Genomic DNA, 26,582 nt, shown 5'->3' with positions numbered 1-26,582 from the left:
CTTAGGGCATTTTAGGTGAAAGAGACTATAAGACAGACTGGCAGAAGAAAAAGATACTGGTCTGATTCCATCATAGACAGTTTTGCTTTTGCCATGCAGTAGGTCAAACTAGTGAAAGTCCCACATTTTAAAAAATAATTCTGATGATAATAAACTTTGCCAATTATATACTTCTCAGTTTCACTTTTATTTTAATTTACTTCTTTTATTTGCTGCTAACTATTAAGTAAAATCTACACCAAGAAACTATAGCGTCAGAATCATTTATTCAAAAAATTGTTACAGAATGCTATAAAGTGCTAGGCTCCAAGCTGGTGATCTAATATTACATATTAGACTAAGATAAGTAGTGGGAAAAGACAAGCAGGGTGACTATCGCATAGGACAGGAGAATAAGATGAACTGTATTTCATTTTGGTTTGGGAGGGTTCCTGTTGTTTTTTAATTATAATACTCAGAAAAGAGTGAGATTTGATCTTACCAATTATGATACTTAAGTCAGACCTTTGCCCCTACTGCTCTACTGGAGTAGCTGGCTTTGCAGTAAATTGGTAACACACTCCCTCAGTTATCTACATTACTTCTTGTGGCAGCTGGGTGATTCTTAGAGATTTCCCATCCAAGTATGGTCCTGGCCCAAACCTCCATAGCTTGTGAGATGTGATGGGATCAGAGCATATGGTAGGATGGCTGAAAGCAAAGACAGCTTAGTGTCTTGCATCTGAAATATCAAGATTCTGCCAACATCAGCAATATGATAACCATGTTCCATGAAATGAAAAAATGTAATCAACATTCTTTAAAAAACAGTCTAATTAATCTGTAGATTCTTTTAATTGGTTGGTGTGTTCCCCTCATCCCTCAGAAAATAGGAACTAAAATATATATTTCATCTTGGAAAAGTGGAAGAGCAAATAGTTAAAACCCTCCCTTCACTCAATATAAACTAACAGGGCTCTAAGCTTTCTCAAGACCTTTACCTACATATTGAAAAATCATATTTAAAAAACTGTTACATATGAAATAAACCTACCATTCTATTATCATCATGGATAACATTATTTCAAAAATAGTAAACATACTTCTTGAAAAATTAACTCAGGACACAAGTTTCCCAATTTCCTTATTTTCACTAGAGATAGTGTCTCACAGGTATATTTGTGATTTACTTCTCTGTAGATGGCAAAGAGAATGTGACATCAAATAATTCAGTAACCTTTAAAATTAGCATCACATTTACATGACAGAAGAAAAATGTAGAGTGAACAGACAGGGAAAAAATATCATACAGGCTCCAAAATAGTTTTTACTCTACAAGAGCATGTTATTATGCGACTGCATAACCTATTGCAGTACACCTCACCTGCTTGCCAACATTCTTTATTGCCAGCTGTTCAGGTGTCATCTTATCTTCTTCTTCTACAGCCTGTGAATGAAACACAAAGGACAGAGTTTCAAATTCTAAATTTACTTTTGCCACACAGAGTAATCACCAAAGATAATGATGACCATGATTTTCATTCTCAGAACCTTTTATTCAAATAATTTATTGAATAAAAAAGCAAAATTTTGCTGATCTTCAGAACAGCCTCAGGGTAATTAAAACTATTACCACCATCATTTTGAAAACAGACTTAAGAAATTTGTAAAAGACATTGAAAATATCAAATTGGACCACCAAATGGAAGTATTAACCATTTGCAAACTGTTACGGAACTCTCTAGGGGATGGCTAAACTAGAGGACAGAAGAACCTAAGGCAGCAGCTTATGGCACTGTAGTGCTAGCTAGTCCTACTCTGTCTTTTTTTCTTTTCCTCCTTTCACTATGGTTCTCCCCCAACTTCCTGTATCCTTGTCTCCTGTGTTCCTTGTCAACCAAACGTATACGTACCCAGGATCTAACTATCAGTAACACTCAGGATCAAAGGACCTGCTGACTTTTGATCCACTTACCAAATCATATAGTTTTCTCCCTTAATACCTTCACGTATTTAAAATCTCTAAAAGTAATACATGTGTCTGAAAAAACTCACTTCTCCATATGAATGATCTTTAATAACCATGAAGAAATAGAGTAATTGGAAATTTTCAACATCAAAAAATTACTTGAATTAAAAGCCAAATGAAATAAAATCAACCAAAACCATATATATAAACTACCTTTCTAGCAGAATAATTCTGAAATAATTAAGGCATTTAGATTAGCTACCACCATTGCTCTCTTTCCCAATAATGGCACCACAAAACCTCTTTATTGAAAACTCTGAGTTTAAGGAACCTCCTTCTAATAGTTTTGGATATGCTATTGCCTGAAGCATTCTGCATCAGGTGGATTCCTGGTCTATGATTTATTCATAGCATTTGATAAATGGAAAATGAAGAAAACGTAAGGATCACCAATCTTAAGAAATAATACCACAACACTTACCACAATATGGTTACAAAAGAGGGTGAGATAATAGGGGCAGAAAGCAGGAAACCAAAATCCCAGTGTGGGTTAGATTTGGATACTCTAAACTTAATAATCTCCCAGCTGCCAAATTTCTTCATGTGTGAACAATGAACATGTAGGAAATGCAATCATCAGACATTTCCCATAAACTGGGAAGTTTGGCTGCATTTCACACCTTCTTAATAGTTTTGTAAACAGAGAACTTGAAAATGAGCAAAGATGGCAAGTATCTAATTTTATAAATGGACAAACTATCTAGAGAATTTTCCCCAGTAGATCCTGCCTAAAGAGAAAAGATGGTGAATAAGTATTGTATCTACTGCTTATTACAGGATATTTATTTACAACACATCAATAGGAAATACATTGATGACTCAAAAAGTGAGAGAAGGAAAAATAAGTTAATAACACTCCAAATCTAGAATTCCCTAGACAGAGAGTATGTTCAGAGTCAGATGTCACTTCTCTTATTCTCAGCTAGTTAAACAAGTATCTCCTAATTGGGACATTGCTTCTCCCACTATCTCAGTGTTTCACCTATATGGAAACATTGGTAACACATAAAAAGTTTTTCTAAATTACTTTTACAAATCATGACCCTATACCTTACTGACTTGAAAACATATTAGATGAATGGAACAATTCACATAAGTTTGTACTCTATATCCATTCAGTGTTAGTTGTTCTATGCACATGCCAACAAATTGTACTTTACTGGAAGGAGGTAAGTGTTGGAATTTGGCTCAAAATACCAATCCATGTACAAAATAGTTATTATGGAGTATTTTAGCATTTCAAATGTCAAAGATGGCAGATATGCAGCGATGAAAGTAAAAAACCATTTAGAACACTGATCTTACATAAAAGGTTAAATAAAATTATAAAAGCTCTAACTCAATTTAAAAAATCTTTTATATCATCTAACCACTTCACCAATTAGTTTTTCCAATAATTAAAAGAGAGAGTTCACAAACTCTTTGAGAAGTACAGATGGTAAAAAGTACTCCCAGCCATAGATGCCATCTGGAAAATGAGGAGCAGCTGTAGATTTAGGCATATACTAAGGTTGCAAACCCCCATGACAAAAGAGTAAGCACATCTCTTACATTCTGAGATACACCAGATCAGATCAGATCAGATCATCAAATCCCTAAATATGTTCTCCATCTACCTAAGTTACCTTTATCTCATTTACCATCTGGGAAAGACCAGTTTGTCTTCATTCATAGGTCTAATCTGGCTAGTCACCAGGAAAAATTAAGAAATGGTATCAGCAGAAACAAATGAAATTCAGGCACAGGCAGTGTCCTCACTAGGGAAACTTCTGTGTTTATGGCAACTTCTGTGATTTGGCATCAAATTTTGCTTTTGCATCCGTGCTCTTCGGTTTACTCAACCAACAAAAAAGCACTGAAAATGTTTGTGGCTATTCGCACTAGAAACGTTTTAACAGTTTATCAACAAAGACCCCCATATGGCTATCCCATCACGCACGGTCTGCACAGTTCTAAGAAATTCCCAGAATTTGGTCTGTTATGTTACCAAAATCCCCTCAGATGTGCCCCCTATCTTAAAGAGGCTTTACCAAACCCATTAACCTCATTCTTTTTTCTGGTAATGGTCAAATTTCTCAAATGGAAAACCTGTCTTTCAAATTCTACCATTTTATCTACCCTTTAACAAACATGGATTAGATCCTTAGCACTTCATTAATACTCTTTTAAGGATCTCCACCAGGTAAATTCAAATGAACTCAGTTTACTTGAACTTTCTGAACACCTTTTCCGATATCCCTTTTCTAATCTTTAAACCTCTGCTTTTATAGACACCATGTCTCTTATTCCACTTTGTACTTCTTCATATTTATTCCATTCCTCAGGCTTCTTTTTTTCCCTTTGACACGTTAACTGTGTTCACTCTGTAACACGCCATGCTCCCATTTAAGCACATGCTTTCTAAAATCACCTATACAGTAATTTTTGCCACAATTAAACAATCTCTGTATGACTGCTAATGAATGTAAGATAAGGCATTTTACTTCTTTCTTGATTTTTATAAAAAGTCAATGTATTGACTATAACTGAAAATCACATTATGGGTTAAGTATAGGGATAGAGAGTAAGTTTAAAAAATGGCTTTTATAAAATATACTTAGGAAAGCAAAAACAAACATAAAACAATTAGAAAACTATCTGAGAAAGTATTAAAGGTATGAATATGGAGAACAATAAAACTGGATTTCCTATAACCATCATTATTAAACATTAACATACATATTAATTTACTGAATCCTTAAGTAGTTAATCTACATTTTACATAAAGAAATTAGGCACTATCTCCTATATGTTAATTCCAGCAATACTTCTACTATAATTTTTTTTTCTAACTTCTCTTTTGGAATAGCTTATAACACTCCAGTACACTCTATGCATGTTCTCAACAGTAGAATTTTCATCATTTTACATACTCAGTAAGTAACTATTAAGTGCTCACAAAGAGTAAGACAGCTCCGGCTCTTCAAGAAGCTCACATTTGCGCTTTACTTTACCTGCCTCTAAATCCCAACTTACAACGCAGAATGAAATATACAAAAAAGGAGTGTGCAGAGGAATGATGGGGACACACATAGCCACACAGCCAATAAGCAATGAAACTGTGACTTAAACATAGTCCTACCTGTCTCCAAAGACCTCGAAGCAACATTCACGGCAATTTGAGAAATCATTACTTTTTAATGACACATCCTGAATAAAGCCAAATCTGTAATTTATTAAGTGTCCTTTGAACAGCAAAAATTCTTTTTAAAAACATTATAAAGAATCAAATTTTAAATGTAATTATATAAAATAGAGATAAAAGATAAAGATCGTGTGTGTGTGTGTGTGTGTGTGTGTTCCCATACAAGCATGTGTATGTATAACAGAAATTGTAGTTCAGCTAGTTAAAAAAATTTTCTATGGCAGAGTCTACTACTAGTTGCCTACCCAATATACATCTCCTTCTTCTTCTTCTGTAATATAATCCTGATTTTATTAAAAGCAGCAATGCTCCCAGGTAAAAGACTACATTATATAGCCTTTCCCAAAGCAAAGTATGTCCATTTGACCAAGTTCTGCCAATGAGATATAATCAGAAGTGCTATGGGACTTATGGAAAGGATCCTGAAAAGAAACTGGTGTAGCTGGTAGGTATCCCTCCTCTGCCCATCATTTTTCCCTGTTGCTTGGAACTCAGATGGGGATGGCTAAAGCTTTAGCAATCACCTTGAATCATGAGCTCTAAAGGATGGAAGCCAATACAAGGAAAGTGATCAAAAGATGGGAGATATCTGGATCTGCAATAATTTCAAAGCTTCATACTGGCCTCAAATTGCAAGAGATGTACATTTCTACCTTGCTTAAGCCATTGTTACTTAAGCTAACACAATCTTAGATATAAATAACAATTGCTTAGTGAAAAAACTGCAAATAATCCAGGATTTACATAAAGTATAATATTCCCCTACCTTCCACCTTGGAGGTGACACTGTTAACAACAGAATAGGTTGAGATATATGTGAGACAGAGAGGTATCATTGAAAATGGAGGGAAGATAACATAGTAGGCACTTTTCATATTGTTACACAATTTAGTTTTTCACACCTAACAGCAAGTTGTAAATATTTCTCTAAGTTGGCACTTGTAGAATTTCATTCTTCATAATAAATCCTTAAAAGAGAACATGTTGGCCTAAAGAGTTATATGCACTTTTAAAACTGAAAAATAAAACTGGGAGATGGCCTTCAGAAATGTCATACATCACTTTATTTCCACACTAGTGGTGCATTTTTCCAAACCATTTTTTAATTTGAAAAGGAAAAAAATCTACTTATACTTTTAATTATTTTCTTTGATTACTTAATAAGACTAAACTTCTTTCATGTTTATATGCCATTTGTCTTCAGTGAATTTTTCAACTCTGTTGTCCAATTTATTATTGTTTTTTTAAATTATTTTATAGGAATTCTTTGTCTATTATGCATTTTGGATACTAGCCATTTCTGTGTTATAGGTACAAATATTTCCTCCCAATCTGACTCTTAATAAGCACTCAATAAATGTTATTTTTATTGCAGATAAACTTTACTGTTAAGTTTTCAAAAATTTCAAAACTCACTGATATTCTTACCAGCACTAAACCTTTGGGAAGCTCAACTGCAGCTTTACAAATATTGAGTCTTTCTTTTTGGAAACAAGGGAATTTATTCACAAAGGTTTTTATTATTATTCAAGTCATATACATATTCATATATTTATATTTTTAATAGTAGCTATTCCTAAGTATTTTGTAATTTTGGATGCTACTGTGAACTGATTTGCCTTTTATATTTTTCAATTGGTTTCAGCCTATATAACTGCATGGTTACTGTAACCTACACAATTCTCAATAATTGCAGTTCTTAGTTTTCTAGTTTAGTCTCATGCATTTCTATGTTTGATTGCAAATATATTCTATCATACTTAAATAATGATAATCTGGCCTGGTTTTCCCAATATTTATATCGCATTTTGTTTTTCTTATCTTACTGCACTAGCACAAAACAAGACATTTAATTACTGTGGTAAACCAACTGTAGTTATATATTACATATTTTATATGAAATTACGTGAAAGATGTATCCAAACATTTTTCAGGTTACTAAGTAGACAGTATTTCTACTTAAAAAGTAAACTGTCAGATCTCTGAATTTATAGGGCTACCTATTTGAAAACAAGGCAAAATTTTATGTTTCTATGCTATTCTTAAAATAGTCTTACAATTCATTTTTTCACTGGCATATTCATTCACCAATATCCAAATATTATCAATATTAAAAAACTGATGCATCTTGGCATGAAAAAATTAGGAGATTTGGAACAAAAGAGTTGTGGGTGCTGAAGTTCAGTAATTAGAGAAATCAATGACTAATAATCATGCAGAATCTCTGCATGGACTTCAGATCTGAAATTAGAAAATTGGGATAAAAGAATTTAACTTTTTTTCTAACCTTCTTTCACTTTAGGAGCTAACTGGCACCTAACAGTAATTACCTTAGTTTAAAACACCAACCAATTAAAAAGAATACTATGAAAAACTAGTAGTATGGGCCTTTCTTTTTATATTTTAAGTGTTACTAAAAACTCCACCGCATTCTCTTTCAATCACAGAGGGAATTACAGTCCCAAATTTGGACTCCTTCATATCACAGCTTACACATTGTTTTCATTTTATAACCAAACCTTACAAGTTTTTGAGTACTACAGAGAATTTTTTAAAACTGTAAAATAGGAAAAACTTCTGTGGATGGGCAGCAGTAACCATAAATAGGTTATTTCCTGGCAGTGGTACCAATAAGAATTTACTTAAACTTGTAATGCTACAGAAAAATGAAAACCATTCCTACAGTCTGCTGAATAACTTAAGTCATAACTTTTTAATTTATAAAAGGTTAACTGTTTTAAATACAATAAATTAATGCTTTCTCTTTAGTCTCCACAGCATGAAAACATATACTAGAAAACATATACTAGAAAGATAAATCTCTCTTTCTCTCTCTATATATATACCTACAATCTAGAACCAGTGGGGATTTCCAGTTGGAACACTACTTGTAAATCAGCATGGTCTTCAAAGTCAAACCTAATTCTGCTGTAATTTAGTTTATATGGGCCCATCAACATTTTTTCAAAGCCCAATTCTCTCGAACGACTTGTTGTTACACTTGGAAAATTTTATACACTGTCTCTTGGCTAATATTTATTTTGTAAAATGTGTATAATTTAAAAAGAGAAATGATACTTCTTTGGTGTGACAAGCAATATTATTTTTAACTGCCTCCAAAAGCTCTAGCCCCTGCCATTAATGTTTAGTCCCACATAGAAAACTGCTTGTTGAATACAGAACTCTTTATCTCCTTTCTCCATCTTTGCACTTCTACTTAAATTGGAAATGTTAATGGTACCAAGATACTTCCAGTCACCGAGGCAGGAAACATTTAATTCATCTTTTAATTCCTCCTTCTTTCTTCACTTCATCTATCCACCTGGCACCATGCTTTATTTTATTTGCCTACTGAAGTCTCCCTTCCCACTGCCACTGCAGTAATCCAGACAGACACCTAGTATCTTTTATTTGGGAGCAAGCTCCTCCTAAACAGAATCTCCATTTCAAATCTCCCTTACAACACTTTCTTCCATACCACTGTCAAATTATGTTTCTAAAGTCAAGTCCTAGGTATATCATGCCCTTGATAAAAAATAATTCTATCTTGATTTTCCGAACCCTGTTACTTGACTTAAAAAACTTTACTCCCCACTACTCACCCTTTTATGTACACCCTTCTTATGTACTCTAGTCAAACAGTTTCCTAAAGATGCCCTTACATTTTCTGTCTCCTAGTCTTTGCTCATGATGTTTAGCTGGCCTAGGGTAACATTCCTCTGTATGTCCAAATCTTATTCTTGCTTTAAGGTCTAATTCAAATGTTATTACTCCCTAAGACTGCATCCTGGGTCTCTCCCAGTTGAAAGCAAAAGTCTCTGAACTTCTACAGGACCTCACATGGACTTCTCTATGGCAGTGTTCTCCAACTTCTAACATATGTCTTGTTAAAATGTAGATTTTTATCTAGTAGGTCTGAGAGCCCACGTTTCTAACAAGATCCCAGGTGATACTAATGCAGCTGGTCTGTGGACAAGTTGAATACTAAGGTGTTATGGAACACATCAATTTTGGCCTAGTACTCTGGTTATGAACTACTCTTACTGCCCCTATTTTCCTATAAATAAAGGCAAGATCCCTGTTTTCCACTGCAAGTTATACAGGAGATATTCAATATTTGTAATCATGACATTGTATAATATGTATATATGCTTCACAAATTGCAGGTTTTTCAACCCATTAATAGGCTGTAAGCTATATGTCTATGTATATACTATATGTGTATATAACTGAAACAGAGTGAAACTGAGTTCAAATGAGAAAAAAAAATCACTTGTTATAAGGGTAAATATTGTTTTGTGAAACTTTTGTTGCAATTATATATACTCACATTCATAAACATTTGCATGTCCTAGGTCAAAACATAAAATCTATTCTTTATGTGGGTTTTGGTCCAAAAAGTTGAAACCACGTCCCCCCTCAAAAGACACTGAAATCCTAACCCTCGTTAGAGATTAGAGTTATGCTGCCACAAACCAAGGAATGCCTGGGACTAACAGAAGCTGGAAAAGAAAAACAAGGCTCCTCCTCTAAAGGCTTCATAGGGAGCACTGCCCTGCCAATACCTTGATTTTGGACTTCTTTGGAGTAAATTTATTGTTTTAAGACACCCATTTTATGGTAGTTTGTGGTGGCAGCCCTACGAAACTGATACAATATAGAAGATACATTTTAGTCACAGCTCAATATTCTCTTAATTTCAGAATTGTAAAAGAACATAAATCTATGAACAAAACATTATAATGGCCACATATACTTAAGCATACAATAAAGATTTTCAGGAGATTCTGAAAAACACAACTTTTTTAACAACCTCATATAAAGTACTCTCCCTTAGTACTCATCTTTACATCATCCTGTTTATTTTCTTCACAACACTATTACTATGTTATGTATTTTACGTATTATGTTATGTTTATCTGCTTACTTTGTTTCCCCTACCAGAAAAATAAATTCTGTGAGGACAGGTCTTGTTTCTTACCATATTCCCAGTGCCTGGCACACAGCAAGTTTTCAATAAACATGTATTAAATGAAAAACAGACAAGTCCATAAAATAAGTTATATGTATCAAGTATTAAATGCTGTTGTTCACATCTCCATGTTCCCCTTCCCTTGTAAGAAAAAGTTCTCTGATTAACGAAGCAATTTCAAATGTGGAACTATTTCACGTGGTCTACAACAGGGGTTGGCAAACTATAGGTCATGGGCCAAATCTAGCCAGCTGCCTGTTTTAGGAAATCATGTTTTACTACACAGCCTCACTCATCCCTTTACGTACTGTCTGTGGCTATTTCTTACACTATAATGGCAGAGTTGAGTTGTTGCGACAGACCAGATAGCCTGTAAAGCTTAAAATATTTATTATCTGATCTATAAAATAGGCCACTCTATTTCAAACTATACTGTATTTATACAATGTCTGACATCTAATCACATATATTCCAAAGATTATAAGAAATAAATGTTGAAAGTAAGTTTTTACCTTATTGTAATTCTTGGCTAATTCCAACATCTCTTTTACAACTGATTCATTGTGTTTACAGTGTTCACTGTAGTCCTGAAGTGTCAAACCTTCCATCCAACTCTTCTTATGCAAATTTAGCAACATCTAAAAAATATAAAGCAATGTAATTATTTCTCCATGCTGAGAAAATTTCCTTCACTTGTCTCGAGACACAACAAAAAACTTTTGGAATTAATGAATTTAAATTTAATCTTATTAATTTAAATAAACTCTAATAAGAAATCTCCTAAATTTACATTAATAAAGTCTAAGGAATACTCCAAGCCCGTGGCCTTTGCATTTGCTGTCCCTCTGCCTAAAAGGCTATTTTCCTTATCTTTATATAGCTTACTTTTCTCACTTAAGAGATAAATGCCACTCCTCACCATGCTATATAAAAAAGCCACCTCACAGTATCTAACCATCGTTCCTTCCTTAACCTGCTTTATTATTTTTATAACACTATCAACACCTGAAATTTCTGTCTCCTGTTTAGTGCATTTCTCTCTCACTAAAGAGAAATCAACAGGCAAGGACTTTGGTCTGTTTATTTTAAGATCACCAAGGTCTAGATTCTAGAATCTAGATCACAATCTAATCATATTTGATAATAAATATCTATTGAGTAAAACTACTACGTTACACACAGTATTTCTAATAGTTTATATAGCCCAGCTTTCAAATGCCAAGGAAGTAAATGGCCCATTTACTGAATGACTGTGTATCAATCTTTCTGAGTCCCTGTTTACATATCTGTGAATTGAAGGCTTGTATCAGATAATCTCTAAGTCTCCTTCAAATTCTAATATTATACCTATAATTTTAAAAATTAAAACTTCTTTATATCAGAATGAAAAGTCACAAAACTGGAAAGGAAATCACAGATTCATCCAGTTTGCAATCACATCAGCAAATTGGGGTCAGATCCTGTTTGTGACCATGGAACTAAACACCTTAGCTCACTGTTTCTCCATCTGGACTCCTAGTTTTGAGTACATATTCTTAGAAGTTTGTAACTTTTCATGTTTGGAGTCTTAAGACAGTTTTTCTTAAAGTCCTACTCATAATGTTCTTCAGTTGAGGACTATCGTTGAAAAAGAAGAGTTTTCTAAATGATTGATAAAAAATGGAGGCTACAGAAGTACAGTTGTTCTTTTGCTATCAGAACCAGTATACTTTAAATGAGACCCATAAGCCTTGAGGATCTGAAGACACAAAAGGACATGTATGAATTTAGTTTAGAAAAATTACTTATGAATATATGTATGTACATGTATGACTGAACTACTATGCTGTACATCAGAAATTAACATTGTAAACTAACTATGTTTCAATTAAAAAAGAGAAAGAGAAGAAAAATCACTTGTTTAGAGATTTGCACATAAAAGCAGTACAAAGTTTTTCTTATGCTGGGGAATAAGCTGCATGGCAAAATCACCTATGAGAGTTTTCAAGACACAAAGTTCCAAATTCCCCATTCCCCTCCTAGGGCCCAGAGAGGCAAGAGTAGTTTGAGGGGGAAAAAAAACTGGGAAAATGCTACACAAGACATTCCAATACACAAGTAACTCCAATTTCTTTGATTGTTTCCCATCTTCTTGACACTGATAGTGTTTTAGAAAATACATCGTCAGGAAATTTTGGTGCAGCTACAACTATCTATGCTATAAAGCTACCTATAATTAAATGTTGACAACTGAATTTTTCTGCACTTCAAAAGCAAACAAAGGAAGTTCCCACAGAGCAGCAGGATAATCCTACCACGCCCGAACAAGGATTCCACTGGGACCCTCAGGTAAGACTTGGGTTAAGTACACAGGTTGGTGAGATAAGAGTAAAGGCAGGGCTTTTGGTATCAAGAAAGCACCTGAACTAAGCTATACTGAGAACATAAATATAACATTAAATTATGTAAGTATTTATGTGTATGGTTTTTTTACACCAAGAATGGTAGCTAAGTTCATGGGGTACCATAAGAGAAAAAAGGAAAAAGAGAAAAAGTTGATGTAATTAGATGGATATTTCCAAATAGCTGGGTCAGTTATCAGACTGATAAAAATATTTATATATCTGAATGAATTTTTCAGTTTGTGTATGACTGGTGCCCTTTTTCATGGCCTGTACCTATTCTGCATAAAATTAAAATAAGTATTGAAAATGTATCAAGCTGTCAGCTAAATCCACCACAGCAGACATAAACTTTGGGACAAAAGCAAGCAGCTGGAAGAGAGCTGTGTGGCTCTGTATCCCCTCAGTCCAAGGAAGAACTGGTCCCCTGTAGCTCCTCACTCAAAACTGTGCTCAAGTACCTAGAACCTTACTGGTGGCTTTGAACTTTTGAAACAATGGTTTATCAAACTTTAGAAAATCTTATACAGCACATCCTCCCCCACAATATGTAAATAAGATTGAAAATGGAGGTGATCAGGTTGAAAGTGGGAGTAGTATGGAGAGCCCAACTTATTCCACCTCCCACACACCCTATGCACTAGAATCTCCTTCTAAGGTTAACTTTGTGTGGAACAGTTTCAACTAGTAAGAAAGGTCTTGTTTACTACCGATTGCTTATCATGTTTGAGCTTCAGAGTAGATGTAGAAATCAAAACTTACTGGCTGTCAAATAGTACAAAATTTTTTTTAAGTCTTTCTCAGAGAGAAATACAAGAAGCTCATTTGGAGAATGACTACTTGTAATAGTAAAGGAAAAAAAGCAGTTCAGATTGTAATTTCAAAAAGCAATATGCAGACTTAAATATTTTGAATTAGTTGAGAGAAAAACTGTACTTGAGATAATCCTAAAATAGTAGAAACAAAAGAATACTAATCCACCAAGATGCCAGGTAGTTTTAAAGTAATCAAATTAGAAAATTGCCTGGTATAAAAAGGTAGAAGAATTTAGATCTAAATATCTGAAATCTCTCAAAATGCATTTCCCTCTTGATTCACCTTTAGTTTATCTAAGGTAACCATGGCTTTTTAAAGCACTATACAATTACAGTCTAATTTATTCCTTTAAAACTTGGGAAGCTACTTAGTAACTTAGTAACAAACAGCCATTTTATTGGATAAGATAAAATAATCAGAAAAATCACAGAATTAGAAGAAAGATTTTTATAATTTATCATAAAACCAAACTGGAATATTTGTTTCCTACTTCCTCTTCTGCTTTAGCACTTATTAATAAGGTAAAATGTCTTTCAATATGTACAATAAAATATTCAATATTCCTTTATTTTATGTTGCAATTCATCATGAATGAAAAAATACTTGAACACATTAATGAAAGAGGTCAATAACTCAAATTCAAATATACCAAGGAATAGTTTAAATTATTTGGAAAAAAAATTCTTTTCCTCTAAGATAAAGATTTAAGCTTACCTTCTGTTCCAGTTCATTTTTCCGATAGTTAATAGTAATGGAATAATAATGTCTGTTTAGTCCATGAATTAATGCCTATATAGATAAATGATTAGAAAAAGGACTGATTAATATTTTTCATCTAGTAAAATAAATACTACTGTTTAAAACTGTTCACATATCCTGCAGACAATACCTTTACCATTGTCTAAAAGTGGCTTTTTAATCCTAAATAAAGATTAAATTATTTTTTTCTCAGCTACAAGTTTAGAAGTGAGGTTTAGAGATATGGGGCACACATTCTTTAAAGCATGATACAGAGCAGCACAAATTTAGCAGTTTTAGTAGCCTTGCGCAGAGTCAGAGACAGTTAGACCTTATCATGATCAAACTCATAAATTAATTATCCATAATTTATAAATAACACATAATTTATTAAGTCTGATTTTATGATTTGCCTTCGTTATTTCAAAAGAAAAGCCTAAAAAGTCATAATAATATACTTAGTTCCTTCACACATAACATTAATCTGAAATTTCCCTTTTCTTAATTCAGCTCTAATATATTAAAATGATTGTGTCTGCACATGTCTCCAAATTAACAAAATGGAGTTTATTCTTACTGGGTCTATTTGGCTCATGCTCTTACCCAGTGACAGGCAATCTCAGCAAGCAGAACTTTTTCCACTGCAATTGATCGCCAAGATAAACAGGAAAATCATAATAAAAATTTAAGCTAATGGCATACCTCTGTTAAGAAACAATTTCTCTTCATGTGCTGTAATCCATTCACAACTGCTCAAATATCTAACTCTAGCAAGAGATTCAAATGAGGTTCAGAACAGTTTCTGCGGACTGCTGTATCAGCCTAAGACATTCCAGTACAGAAATACACATCGGACATATTTTCAAGTATAAAAACAAAAAAGCTCAGGAATCTTAAAATGATAAACGAAACAACCACCACACTGTCTAATAATTGAGATTTTTATAGTGTAGTCTTAAGGTGTTGAAATAGAAAAAGGAGTGGAAGGAAACATTTAAAGAGCACCTGGCATGTGCTTTACATAGTAAGTCTTCTAATCTTCACAACAATCCAGTAAGGTAGGGTGGTTCCATCTGTATTTTGACAGATGAGGAAATAAGACACAAGTCTCAATTTTTTACTAGTTTATACCTAGTAAAAGGCAAAGCTGGGATTTGAACCCAAGTCTTTCTGGCTCCAAAGCCCATGTTTTTTTGTTTTGTTTTGACCATACTATGCTATAATGTATTTTAGGGAATTCTTGGATTAAATCTTTGTACTTTAAGGACCAGGACAAAAATAAAGCATAGTCTTTATTTTTAAACTTTGCTAGAAAAATCACTCCACCAAATAATAAACCATTTTAGATATGTACTGAAACAATCCCTTCTTATATTCTTAACATGTGCTATAATAAAACAGCTGATACACAACATTAAAGTACTAACAATATCTATTAAGTCCTCATTCATTACAATAATAATCAAGAGCAATTAATTAAATTTCAGTGCACAGAAATGCTATACTACTGTGCAGATAAAAAAGTAGAACTAATCAGTGCCTCCCTTAATCTTACATCCTCTGGGTAGAAGAATTAGAAAAAGGTACCCAATCCTCTAAGCAGACACAGCCCGGTTGGAGAGTGGAACTCAGGTTAGATTTCAGGTGCTAACTGTCCTCTAATCCAAGTGCCTTTGTGCAGTGCTCCAACTATATAATTCTACATAGTGGACATAAAGCTAATAACAGGTATGGCCAGCCAGATGAGCCCACAGACAAGTCCACATTTCAGAGACTGACTGTACTGCTGAAATACACCGTTTGCAATTTGAAGGCACTACCTATTTGATTTTCAATTACATTATTCAGTTAAAAGTAGTAAAACTAACACGAGCAGCATGAAAGATTAGCAGGGACAATAACAAAATAAATAAAATTTAAATCAAATGATATCCTTAAACCATCTTCCAAATTCACTTACTTATCTGCTGTGTACCCCCAGCGCATTCATCCCAAATCACACATAAACTGGCCATGTAGAGACCTCTTCCCATGAGCCCAAAAAGCACAGCATCTTTTATTTAGCTCAGTGAAAAATAAATTCTTTTGAACTAACCAGTCTAGCTGACATTGAATTACAAGTTGTGGCAGCATAGACCAAATATAAGATTAGCTTTACAAGGGGGAGACTAGCTTTCTGAAAGGGTCAAACTGCAAATTAAACATAACATACTAGCAAATGCCATAGTATATCAGGCAGATAAAGAAGTTATATAACCAGGAAATTTCTTAAAATATCAATACTTAAGTTGTAAATTTATACTTAAAAAACATATGACGAACTTAGGAAAATTTAGGCAATTCTTCATTAAACAGGATATTGTCCTGAAGCTCATTCACGGACTGTTTGAAATCTGCAAAGCATGGTTCCCTGTTCTACAGCATTATATATTGTGGGATAAATAAGCTTTCAGTGGCTGACCTGGGAAGCTAGCCCCTTTCCAGCACTATTTCTACGAAAACACATTCTGAATTTACTAACAGGACTTAGCTTATTTGCTTCTTGGATATCCTGACCCTGTTTTCTTTGTTCGCAGGCTGCCGCCCTTTAAAACAAGGAGTTCTACCTAGGTTGGTACTCTGTATCGGTCTAAAATGCTATTTATTCTAGATAAAGAATGGTTTGAAGGAGGAACTAGACAAAGCAGAGTTATGACAATCCACTGATGTTATCTCTATGTTTCTTTAAATTAATCCTTAGAGTAGAGCTCTATAATTTTGTTGGTATGACAAATTTCTTAAAAAGTATGCAAATAATCATTACTGTGAAATAAACTTCAAAATCAACCACCATTTGAATTATTGATATATTCTGTATTCATTCACTCATGTGAATTATTAAACTTAAGTATTAGAAATATCTTTGGGAAAATAGGTACCTAATCCTAATGAATGTTCAAGATTGGCTAAACCACTAAAGTATAAGTAAGAGTGAGAAAGAAAAGTAATAAACTTAGAACTGCAGCGATGTATAAGCAAAGATAGTAGAAACTATGGAATAAAAATATAGGCAGTTCATGAGAGGCAGTCAGTTACCAGGTTGGATGAAACTGTGTAGAGCCACATTTTCTGTAGAGGGATTGCTGACAATAGTTCCTAAAATAAGATACTTTAACTTAAGTAGCTTCTTAACCACTTAAACGACTAAATAAATACTTAAAACATGCTTAGAAGTAACTAAAACCAATCCTAATCATACTTCATTGGCACTGCCCAGACTACTGAGAAAAGGTCAGAAGTTATACTTCTGTTCACTCACTGCTGTGGAAAAGCAGGCATATTTTAAAACACAGAGCTTATGAAGTATGTAATAACCTATTTATAGATTCTTGATAGGTTAAAAAAGTTTCATGCTCTTAAAAAGCCGTATTTATTTAGATGTAAAGATAAACCTGTCTGTCTGGAATTGTTTTACAATTGATAAAACAAATGTGGTGCTAGGTATCATCCATTAAATTATACTTTAACATGAAGCTTTCTTTTTATTTATAAATATAATAACCCTGAAAAGAAACAAAACATGTGCTTTGTTCCCTCTAGAGTGGAGAACTGGGTTGCAGATAACAAAAGAAAAGAGTTTTTGCTAAATACCTTTTCATATCTTCTGAATTTTGAATTGTATACATATATCTATGCTGAAATTAATTAATTAAAATTCCAAGTATAGAATAAAAGAATAGCTCTGGTTATGTATTAGGTCCTGTATCAACTCACTGGATAACCTAGGCAAATAATAAACTTTCTGGGTATGTCTTCTTACCTACAAAATGACCACAATGGTTCCCTCCAGTGCAACTGTTTCATAACTATTTAATAACTACTGAAAACAATGCTTTTCAAATAGTTTAACTCTGTTAGACAATGCAACTGTACACAGGGCTACACTTAGGGGCTCACAACCCTAGTATATATGCATTAACATTCACTAAATGTCCATGCAATTGACAACCAGTCTTCATATATACTGTGGCCCTTAAGGATCTGAAATGTCATTGAACAATTTTTAGTGGAATAGTTTAACATCTGTAGCTACTAAGATAAATGCTTGCTAACTCTCAATCCTATACACTTGACAATAATGGTTAAATGTTTCAGGTACAAAGTAATAAAAGCCTCATATATTAAAATAAAAGTCTGTAGTATAAGCATTATACTTTTCCCTCTCTACGAGGATTATTAATGGCTTCTCTTATTTAAAAGATGAAAGTTCATATAAACCTTGTCTACTAGCTTTGTCTTGTAGCAAATACTTCAACACTGTTATCAGTGCTTTAAAAATAACATTTTCTAAAAGTAGAATATATTTCACTGTAGAAAGTTTAAGAAATAGGAAGAACGAAAAACAAGAAAAAAAACCCCATAATCCTACTACCTAAAGGTAATCAATACTAACATGTTGGTGTAAATAATAGGCACAGTTTATAGAAGATATGTTTTCAAAGAGGAGAACTTGTGTATCCTATGTTATGATCTTTTTCTTAACATATTTTGAACTTTTCTCAATATATTAAATAGTAGTCTATAATATAATCCTAGTATTTTCCCACAACGTATTTTAAGTATAAGAGTGAAAAAAAAAAATCAGTGTTGAAAAGCATTAGTTACCCCAAGCATGAGTGCTCATGGTACCTGTCAGGTTTCTATCCCTACTACTTATAATTTGGTTTAGAAAGAAGACCTCTCTTAACATGAACTGATTTTCCTTTAAAATAAAAGGCATGGTCTTTCTAATCCCTGAGGTAAAGATCCTGCTAACACATCTTAAAATTCAATTTCTTAACACATCTTAACACTTCAGGTTCTTCTGGGTTGCATTCCTTCTAGCTTATCTTAAAAAACTAAAAAACTGTTTTAAGGTGTAGCTTTGTTCTGTCACTTTTTGGCTTGATCCCATTTGAGTGTTTTAGTATTGGAATTGTCTTAAAACTGTAAAGCACCCAGATAGATGTCTTACTGATGGGCGCTAGACAAACTGTGAAATAAATATATTTACAGATTTTTAACTAGAAGGCAAAACAAACTAAAATGAAATAAACAACGATGCTATAGCTGTTATATACACAGGTCCTTTTAACTTGGGTTTGGAACCTCCTTCTTAAGGTCTATTTTAAATTACAAGATTATAAGGTAAAAAATACAAACTGGACTGATACAGAAAGAAACATTTTAATTATTTTATTATACTCAATTTTTAAGGTTAAAAAGCAGTGTTTAAATTTAAAAGACGAAATCTGCAACAGGTGGCTGCTGACATGCAATTAGTAAAAACTTCTGGCAAAAACATACCATGCAGTAATCAAAATGATCTTAGACTATGAGATGCTACTTAACCTTTTGCAAAACAAATAATGAAGCAGTATGATGCTATGGGGGTTTTAAAGAAAGGTCATTATCACAGGCTAAACAGGTCCAATAATATATTCTCTTGGAACAGCAAGCATGGACTTGTCTGTACCCAATCAAAAACACTGATAGCTTATTTCTTACTCATTATACTTTGCAGTCTTCTCTGACTTGTAAAAAAATTTTTCAAAAGCAACACACCTCAATCCTTTAAAAAACAAAATTTCACTTTGATGATTTCAGATGAGTGTCTGCTGAAAATGTAAGCATCTAAAAGTATAAAGTCATCAAAGTGTAACCTAGCTTAACCATGGTTAACTGTCAAAGCCACAACTCCCCAAAGACAATCATATGACAGAGCAAGGTTTCAGAAGGAGAGCAGCAACAGCTACTATAATGTCTCTGTCCTATGTGTTCTATTTAACCAAACATGGTATCTCTGTCCTTTTAATTAATCTTCAGAGAAGCAATTAACTATACAAACACAGGTTGTGGTGCATTTAAAAACACATTTAAAATAATTTTTGCAGATAATAAAGATTTGTGTAAAAACAATGAGGCATGTGAATGACACAAAGGAAACAATCACTCAGGAGGATATTAAGTGTCTGAATAACTGCAATAACAGTGGTTGCCATCATTAGAAAGAACAAGATATAGATTCTAATAAAAAGCAATATATAACCATGTTTTATATCATTTGTTTTAAAAGTAGGGAGTAAGCAAAAAAAATGGTAGAAAAATTTAAACACCATTTAAGGACTCCTTCTGGGGACCTCTTAAAGTATACAACAATTTACCACTATTTACTGCTATGAGAAAGGTCTACTAACCAATCAATGATGATACCTAACACACTCCTCCTGAAACTCCTGTCAGTCCTTTACCACAGTGTTAACTATACAAAGCTGTAAGGTACTGTCAAGATTAAGGCTCCACTATAATTCCAAAAGAGGTGTCCTCAAATTATGTTAGGACAGTTTAAAAATTTCACTAAAAGCTGACTCATATATAAGCAAATCTAACTTCTGCAACACTTTTCCCATAATCTCCTTTTAAAGCACAAAAAAAATTAATTGCAAAACAAATTAAAATGCTAAGTATTGGATCTTAAAATGTCCATTGATAACAGGCTTTTAAAATGTAAAACAGTTTTAACACAGTATCAAATATAGGCATTACCTGGATAGATGGCTTGTTTAGGTGACCCAGATTTGAGGTTGTTTGTCTTGGTTCATGTCCTAAGACCATCATATTAGCATTGATCAATCTGAAGGCATCAATAACAACCTGTAAAAACAAGGTGTCAGGTCAATTCTTTTTTAAAAGCAAGTGATGATGCCAAGCAACAGTGGACAAGGCATGATCAACTTGCATCTGTTTCTGGCCTATTTCCAGAAAATCATTTAATTATAATATTAATAAAAAAAGAACCTCCTGCTGACTGTGCCATCAGCACACCACCCTCTATCTTGTAATGTAAGGTGACACCAATTATTGCAATTTTCATGAAGCAGTAAAGGGAAATACTAACTTTGCATCTTTATTATTGAAATACGTCATTACTAAACTTACACCAAACAGTCTCCATTGGTGTGCATATGTCTGTCACCTAAATTTTACCTAATCAAAATGAATGACAAAGAGAAACTAAAACTGAAAGTGAGCACAAGCTAAGGGACCACATCTGAAGCCCAGCCCTGTCACATCAATTATACTACCTCAGTACTTGAAATGACAACAAAATTACAACCAGCAAGGCACTTGCTCCACGTATTCTCTTCTAGTCAGATACCTTTTACTTCTTGTGACTATAAAAGACTTTATACCTTGTCTGATGGCCTTAAATATCCAAGCCACTGTCAAGAATAGGAGACACAATGCAAGAAAACCAAGGTCATCTATGCTTTTAAGCCAGGAACATGGGACAGAATGACACAGCCCTAAGTTGATAGTAAAGAAATAAGTATCCTCTTTTTGCTATGTGTATTCAATATTTCAGTACAGAAAAACTTCAAATTCTTACATGATATAAATCATCTACTATCTCTTACATATTAAGAGTTTTAACAAGAATCACATACTATGTTAATGCTTTCTTCTGTTCATTATTATGGATTTGAAAGGACTCATTAAAGCTTTTAAATGTTGCTATGTTTTATGTAAAGAACTGGGGACCTTAAGACAGATGCCTCTTTTAGGGAATTTAAATCAATTTCCTAGAGAATAAACCCAATACATTCTTCACATTAAAATATCTTAAAGCAGGATAATATAGTTATTTCTAGATTTGCCTTTGAAAGTGTTAAACAACTGAGATTTATCACTGTTTTAAACACTATTGTCAACTAGACTGTTTCTCATATGTATAATTATTGTTTGAAGATACTAAGAGTTTAAAAAAAAATTTACTTTCAAATTAAGCCAACTGGAACGTCATCAAGTCTGAAAAATCTGTAGTAAGTATTACTACATGCTATATGCTAAAGAGCAAGATTTAAAGAAAGAAAAAAAAACTTTACCCTTTCTAAAAAGCTACCACGAAGGGTCAACAGTACCAAAGAATACAAACTTGGGCCAAAGCATTATGACAAGTGAATCAATCTAAGGTCTCTGCCTACTCCACTAGGCCAAAAAAAAAAATCAACTTTGAATTTTGCTTTTATTTCTAACAGTCTGAATTTCCCCAAAGACTCCTCTTGCCTTAAAATAAAACCAAGTATCCCCAGAACATGCATGATTTAATAGTTCATGAAAACTTTTTTCTTTTTATACAATAACTGTAATCCAGACTTCACTCTCACATTTATGTGTAGATAAATATGGCCTAGGTTTACACTTCTTGCTTATACTTAATTTTCTAATCACATTTTTTCTGCAAAACAATAAAATACTAATATCAAACATGCTTTAATTAGATATTATCATATTTTCAATAACTTTTAAAAACATGAAGTAAAATTTTCTAACATTTTCTACTAAAAAGCACATAAAATAAAATTAAAATGTAGGATAAAGACGGGAAAAGAGACCATTTTGATACATGTACAGCTTAAATAAATACGAAATTAAGAAGTGCCTCCCTAACCAATAGCAGTAAATACTTAAGAGCAAAGTATCATTTTGGTCTGTTTTTAGAATACTTTGATTCCATTTAAAGATTTCAGTATCATTTGTAGAAAAAAACCACTTCTACAAATCTATGAAAATTCCATTATATATCACAACAAGATGCCTTTTTATACTGAATGCTTTCAAACTAGAAAAACAAAACTATTTTACACAAAAATCTCTGTAGTACTTCTCTGGACTATTTTTTATGAAACTTCATAAAAAAATGAAAATACCAGCTAAACAGATCTCACAATCAGTTAAAAACAGTATGAAATAAAAAACCTTTGAATTCTATTAAAAATTAAGACAAAGATTCAAGAATTTAATATACTGTTCAACTAATAAATGATGGCCCATGTGAAATGACATGCTTAGATTGACAATTTCTGAGTAAAAATATGATAGCCAATAGAAAATGAATACTTTACATTAAGATTAAAGGAATTTGCTGCCATCACTATAGCAACTGTCTTAAGGAAACTAACATGTTCCACAACCTATAGACCAAAATTAGACTTAGTACGCAATAAAAACATAAATATGGCAATATAGGCTACATTTTAATTTCTGTACAATTTTATAATTGCTTTTTGCTCTGTGAGAATAAGTGGGTTTCTCCTTTGGAGAACCTATCAAAATAGACTCATTAATGTCCAGTGCACTAATGAGCAATGGGTGAAGAAGGTGTTAATTATGCCACAGTAAGATTCAAGGAAAAGCCCCAGTGAGCACTTGGAGGTGTGTATAAGCTGAAGGCGTTTCTCCATGTTTATGTATTTACAGCATGATGCAATAGAATGACAGCAAAATGGTCACTCAGTGGATAAGAAAGGAAATCTCAGATACAATATACTGAACAAAGAACCCCCAAGGATTAATTAAGGTATGGGAGGGGGTGGGGGAAAATCCTTTTTTTTTTTTTTTTGAGCTATACAAATTTTCTACAGCTTGTTTTAAAGTATATATACATTAAAGCAGTTCAGCTTAAGTCTTATAAATCCAAAAAGTAATTTAGCCAAAAAACTGCACAAAAACTACCTCCCTAATGTGCAATAACAGAAACTTCCAAGCTAAAGTATGAAGAATGTTTTCAGGAATATGAAGCTAGACTTTTATAATTCGTTTCCATGCTGCAGTCCTACACACCACATTGAATCTCTATTCACCGGCCTGACCACTTAATTTTTTCTGGTACAAGTGCCTTGAGACTTTTCAGAGGTCACTGCAACAGTAGACAGCTTATAACAAAACCATTAGCAGTTTGGCTAGCTGAGGGAAACCTCTTACTTTCCTTTTTTGTTTATTATCACTGCATGAATCTGCAGCATATGATAGTTTATAATTTCTCAGGCTTGTTAAATTCATGTTAAAGGTCTGTTTTCTTGTTGAATAAATTTTGTTCATATAATGCTGCCTATTTCATACACTCAGTCTTTAATAGCACCTTTGGTCTATGCGCAACTCACAGATCAAAACAGAGGACTAAAATAGGGGTTGATGATGCTATTTACATGTGTGATTCCTGCTGTCTTCTTGTTAGTAGCTTTAATATAATAGAAGACCTTGTCTGTTTTGTAATTAACACATCTTTACTGGAGAGATATTTGGAAGTGATTGCTGTGAATATACTGGTTAGTAAAATAAACACAATCACACACCACTTTCTGTTATCAGACAAATTTGTGAATTGTACACATTATACTCCAGATCAACAAACTGTGATATAACAGCCAAGTAGAAGACACATATTTATATAACCCTTTATTTTTCTGAAAATATGTATTCACTCTGACCTTGCAAATATAATTAGCTTGTGGGATGTGCAGATTTCAGTACCATGGTTGCTTTACTAATTGCAACTCTTGGAAATAGATACTAAATATTTGGAAGCTGCCAATACAAAATAAAAACTGCATCTTTTTTGTACATCTGTCTTAGCTTATAAAAGCAAAATAGTTTTAAAAACAATACTGTATTCCATATTTATTTCAAGTATACCCAAGGGTCAAAGACCTACCATTTCACTTTAATAATGAATCTGGTTTAGGACCCAAAATTGCAATTATTTTCAAATTCAGTTTAATCCATAATTTTTTGGCTTCTTTCATGAGTATAGTACAGTTTATCCAAATGCTATTTATTTTAAAATTCATGTTTTCATATCAACTGCTTGGTTACTGAAAGACTAAATTTCTAAAGCACCAACCTATAGTTCCCAATTTTTACATTCAAAGGAGGTTATTTTTTAAGTGAAGCTCGTAAAAGTAATTTAATACAAAAGCATTTGAAAGAAAAATGCACAAACACTTCTGGCAGTAGATACTATAATTCATAATTTCTCTCTGTCTCTTTTTTTAAATTTTATTTTATAGTAGCTGCCTTTGGCATTCCCAACTGCCCTTGTATTGAAATCAATGACTATGGTATAAGTGTTTATATATTAAATGAGCTAGGGGAAAAAAAGCTTGGAAAAAAAAATTAAGACCTCAAAATCTATGTCAAATACCAAGAAAAGAGAAAAGCGTTACAATTCAGTTACCAGTCAGGTTACATATTTAAAAACACAGAAACACACTATCATATAAAGTCAGTCTCTAAATGAGTATAAAAATGGTAGGTGTGGAACGAAAAGCAACACCCCATATCAAAAACCCTTTATCACCTAGAAATGACCTGTTATCAACTGCTTAGGTTGTTTCTAGATGCTTTAAAAATTAAGGGTGCATGTGACCTGGGAAGTACTGCTGGGGTTTGTGACCATTTCGTTACTTCTGCTGCCATGCACTGCCAGACATCTATAAGAGAAAAACATCTTATGTCTCTAGTAAGCCCACAACATAAAAAATTCAAAGAAATCTTACTTTTTATGCCATTTCCAATGAAAAGCACTAAGAACTAAAACTGACTCATGCCAAATGCATATCACTGAATTGCTGTGATTTCCTAGTCTCAAGTTTGCAACATGGAAATTATTTATAAAATGTCAATTTTAGCTCTGGAAAAGAAATTCCTATGTGTATGTACATTTTATTTCTTCATCCTTGGAGAATTGCTTATTGTAGCTAGAGAGCTGTAGTACAACTTCAATATATTGGGAGAAAAGGGGGAAGGAGTGTAACTAGCATAATGTACTTTTTTTGACAAGTGAAGACATGCATCAAAATTCAAACAGTAAAGCCAGAAGTTCTGAACATATATGCTTTAACAAAAACAAAATCCATCTCTAGAAACTAGTATGGCAAAAGGTAAACATTTTTAGATCCATGAAACTTCAAAAAAGGAATACGGTCAAGTGATAAAGTTTAGCAGAATTTTTACAGTGATGCATGTAGTCAGTATGGTATAGGTGGTTTAAATGCGTAAGACACTCTGGAGTCAGAATTCACCTAAGTTGAAATTCTGGTCCTATCACTTGCTAGTTCAGTGACCTAAGTAAGGTTAAGTGTTATTTAACCTCTTGATGATGTCTCCATTTGCTCATGAATGACACCTCACAGAGCTGGTGATAAGATTAAATAAAATAATATCAATGTACCTGCCACTATAGATGTTAGTATTATTAACTGTGGTGGTCATGGAGCTGCCCAGCTCAGATCTTTCAACAGAACCTACTGTAGAGAGCATAGCTGACTCACAAACTCCAGATGCTACACCTTTGGATCCTCTAGGGGTTCACCCCATGTCACACTTCCCTTGGGCTACTTACTCCCAGCCATTAACTGAGTACAGCAGAGATACTATAACATAGCCATTCCTGACAAATAAGGGCTTCTTCTAAAGGACAACCGTCTCAAGGACTCCCCAACAGCCTGGCTGAAACTTTCTCAGAAATATGCTGCAGTCTGACACTCTATCTACCCAATCCTACCTTCTCTTTCTCCTTCCACAAGGTCAAATCTGTACTGCTGTGTGAAGAGTCTCCCCTTTATCTTTCACAGGTGTTTCTCCAAATAAATCTCTCGCATGTCTAATCCCATTTTGGCATCT

At 33.3% G+C, this 26,582-nt stretch overlaps 1 protein-coding gene across 4 annotated transcripts in view; it reads right to left on the bottom strand.

The window, feature by feature from the left end:
* PSMD14 (proteasome 26S subunit, non-ATPase 14) overlaps positions 1-26,582 on the bottom strand; it is an 85,945-nt gene that overhangs the window by 1,540 nt on the left and 57,823 nt on the right. For all 4 annotated transcript variants that reach the window (XM_031451538.2, XM_010985579.3, XM_064484847.1 and 1 more), the window contains 4 exons: positions 20,664-20,771; positions 14,076-14,150; positions 10,677-10,802; positions 1,364-1,426 (listed from right to left, as the gene is read on the bottom strand). In XM_031451538.2, coding sequence (XP_031307398.1) covers positions 1,364-1,426; positions 10,677-10,802; positions 14,076-14,150; positions 20,664-20,771 — 372 coding nt within the window. The remainder of the gene's footprint in view (positions 1-1,363; positions 1,427-10,676; positions 10,803-14,075; positions 14,151-20,663; positions 20,772-26,582) is intronic.

The sequence above is a fragment of the Camelus dromedarius genome, chromosome 4 (assembly GCF_036321535.1).
Source record: "Camelus dromedarius isolate mCamDro1 chromosome 4, mCamDro1.pat, whole genome shotgun sequence".
NCBI classification, from domain to species: domain Eukaryota; kingdom Metazoa; phylum Chordata; class Mammalia; order Artiodactyla; family Camelidae; genus Camelus; species Camelus dromedarius.
Note: the sequence above shows the minus strand (reverse complement) of the source record. Positions and strands in the feature narration are given on the sequence as shown.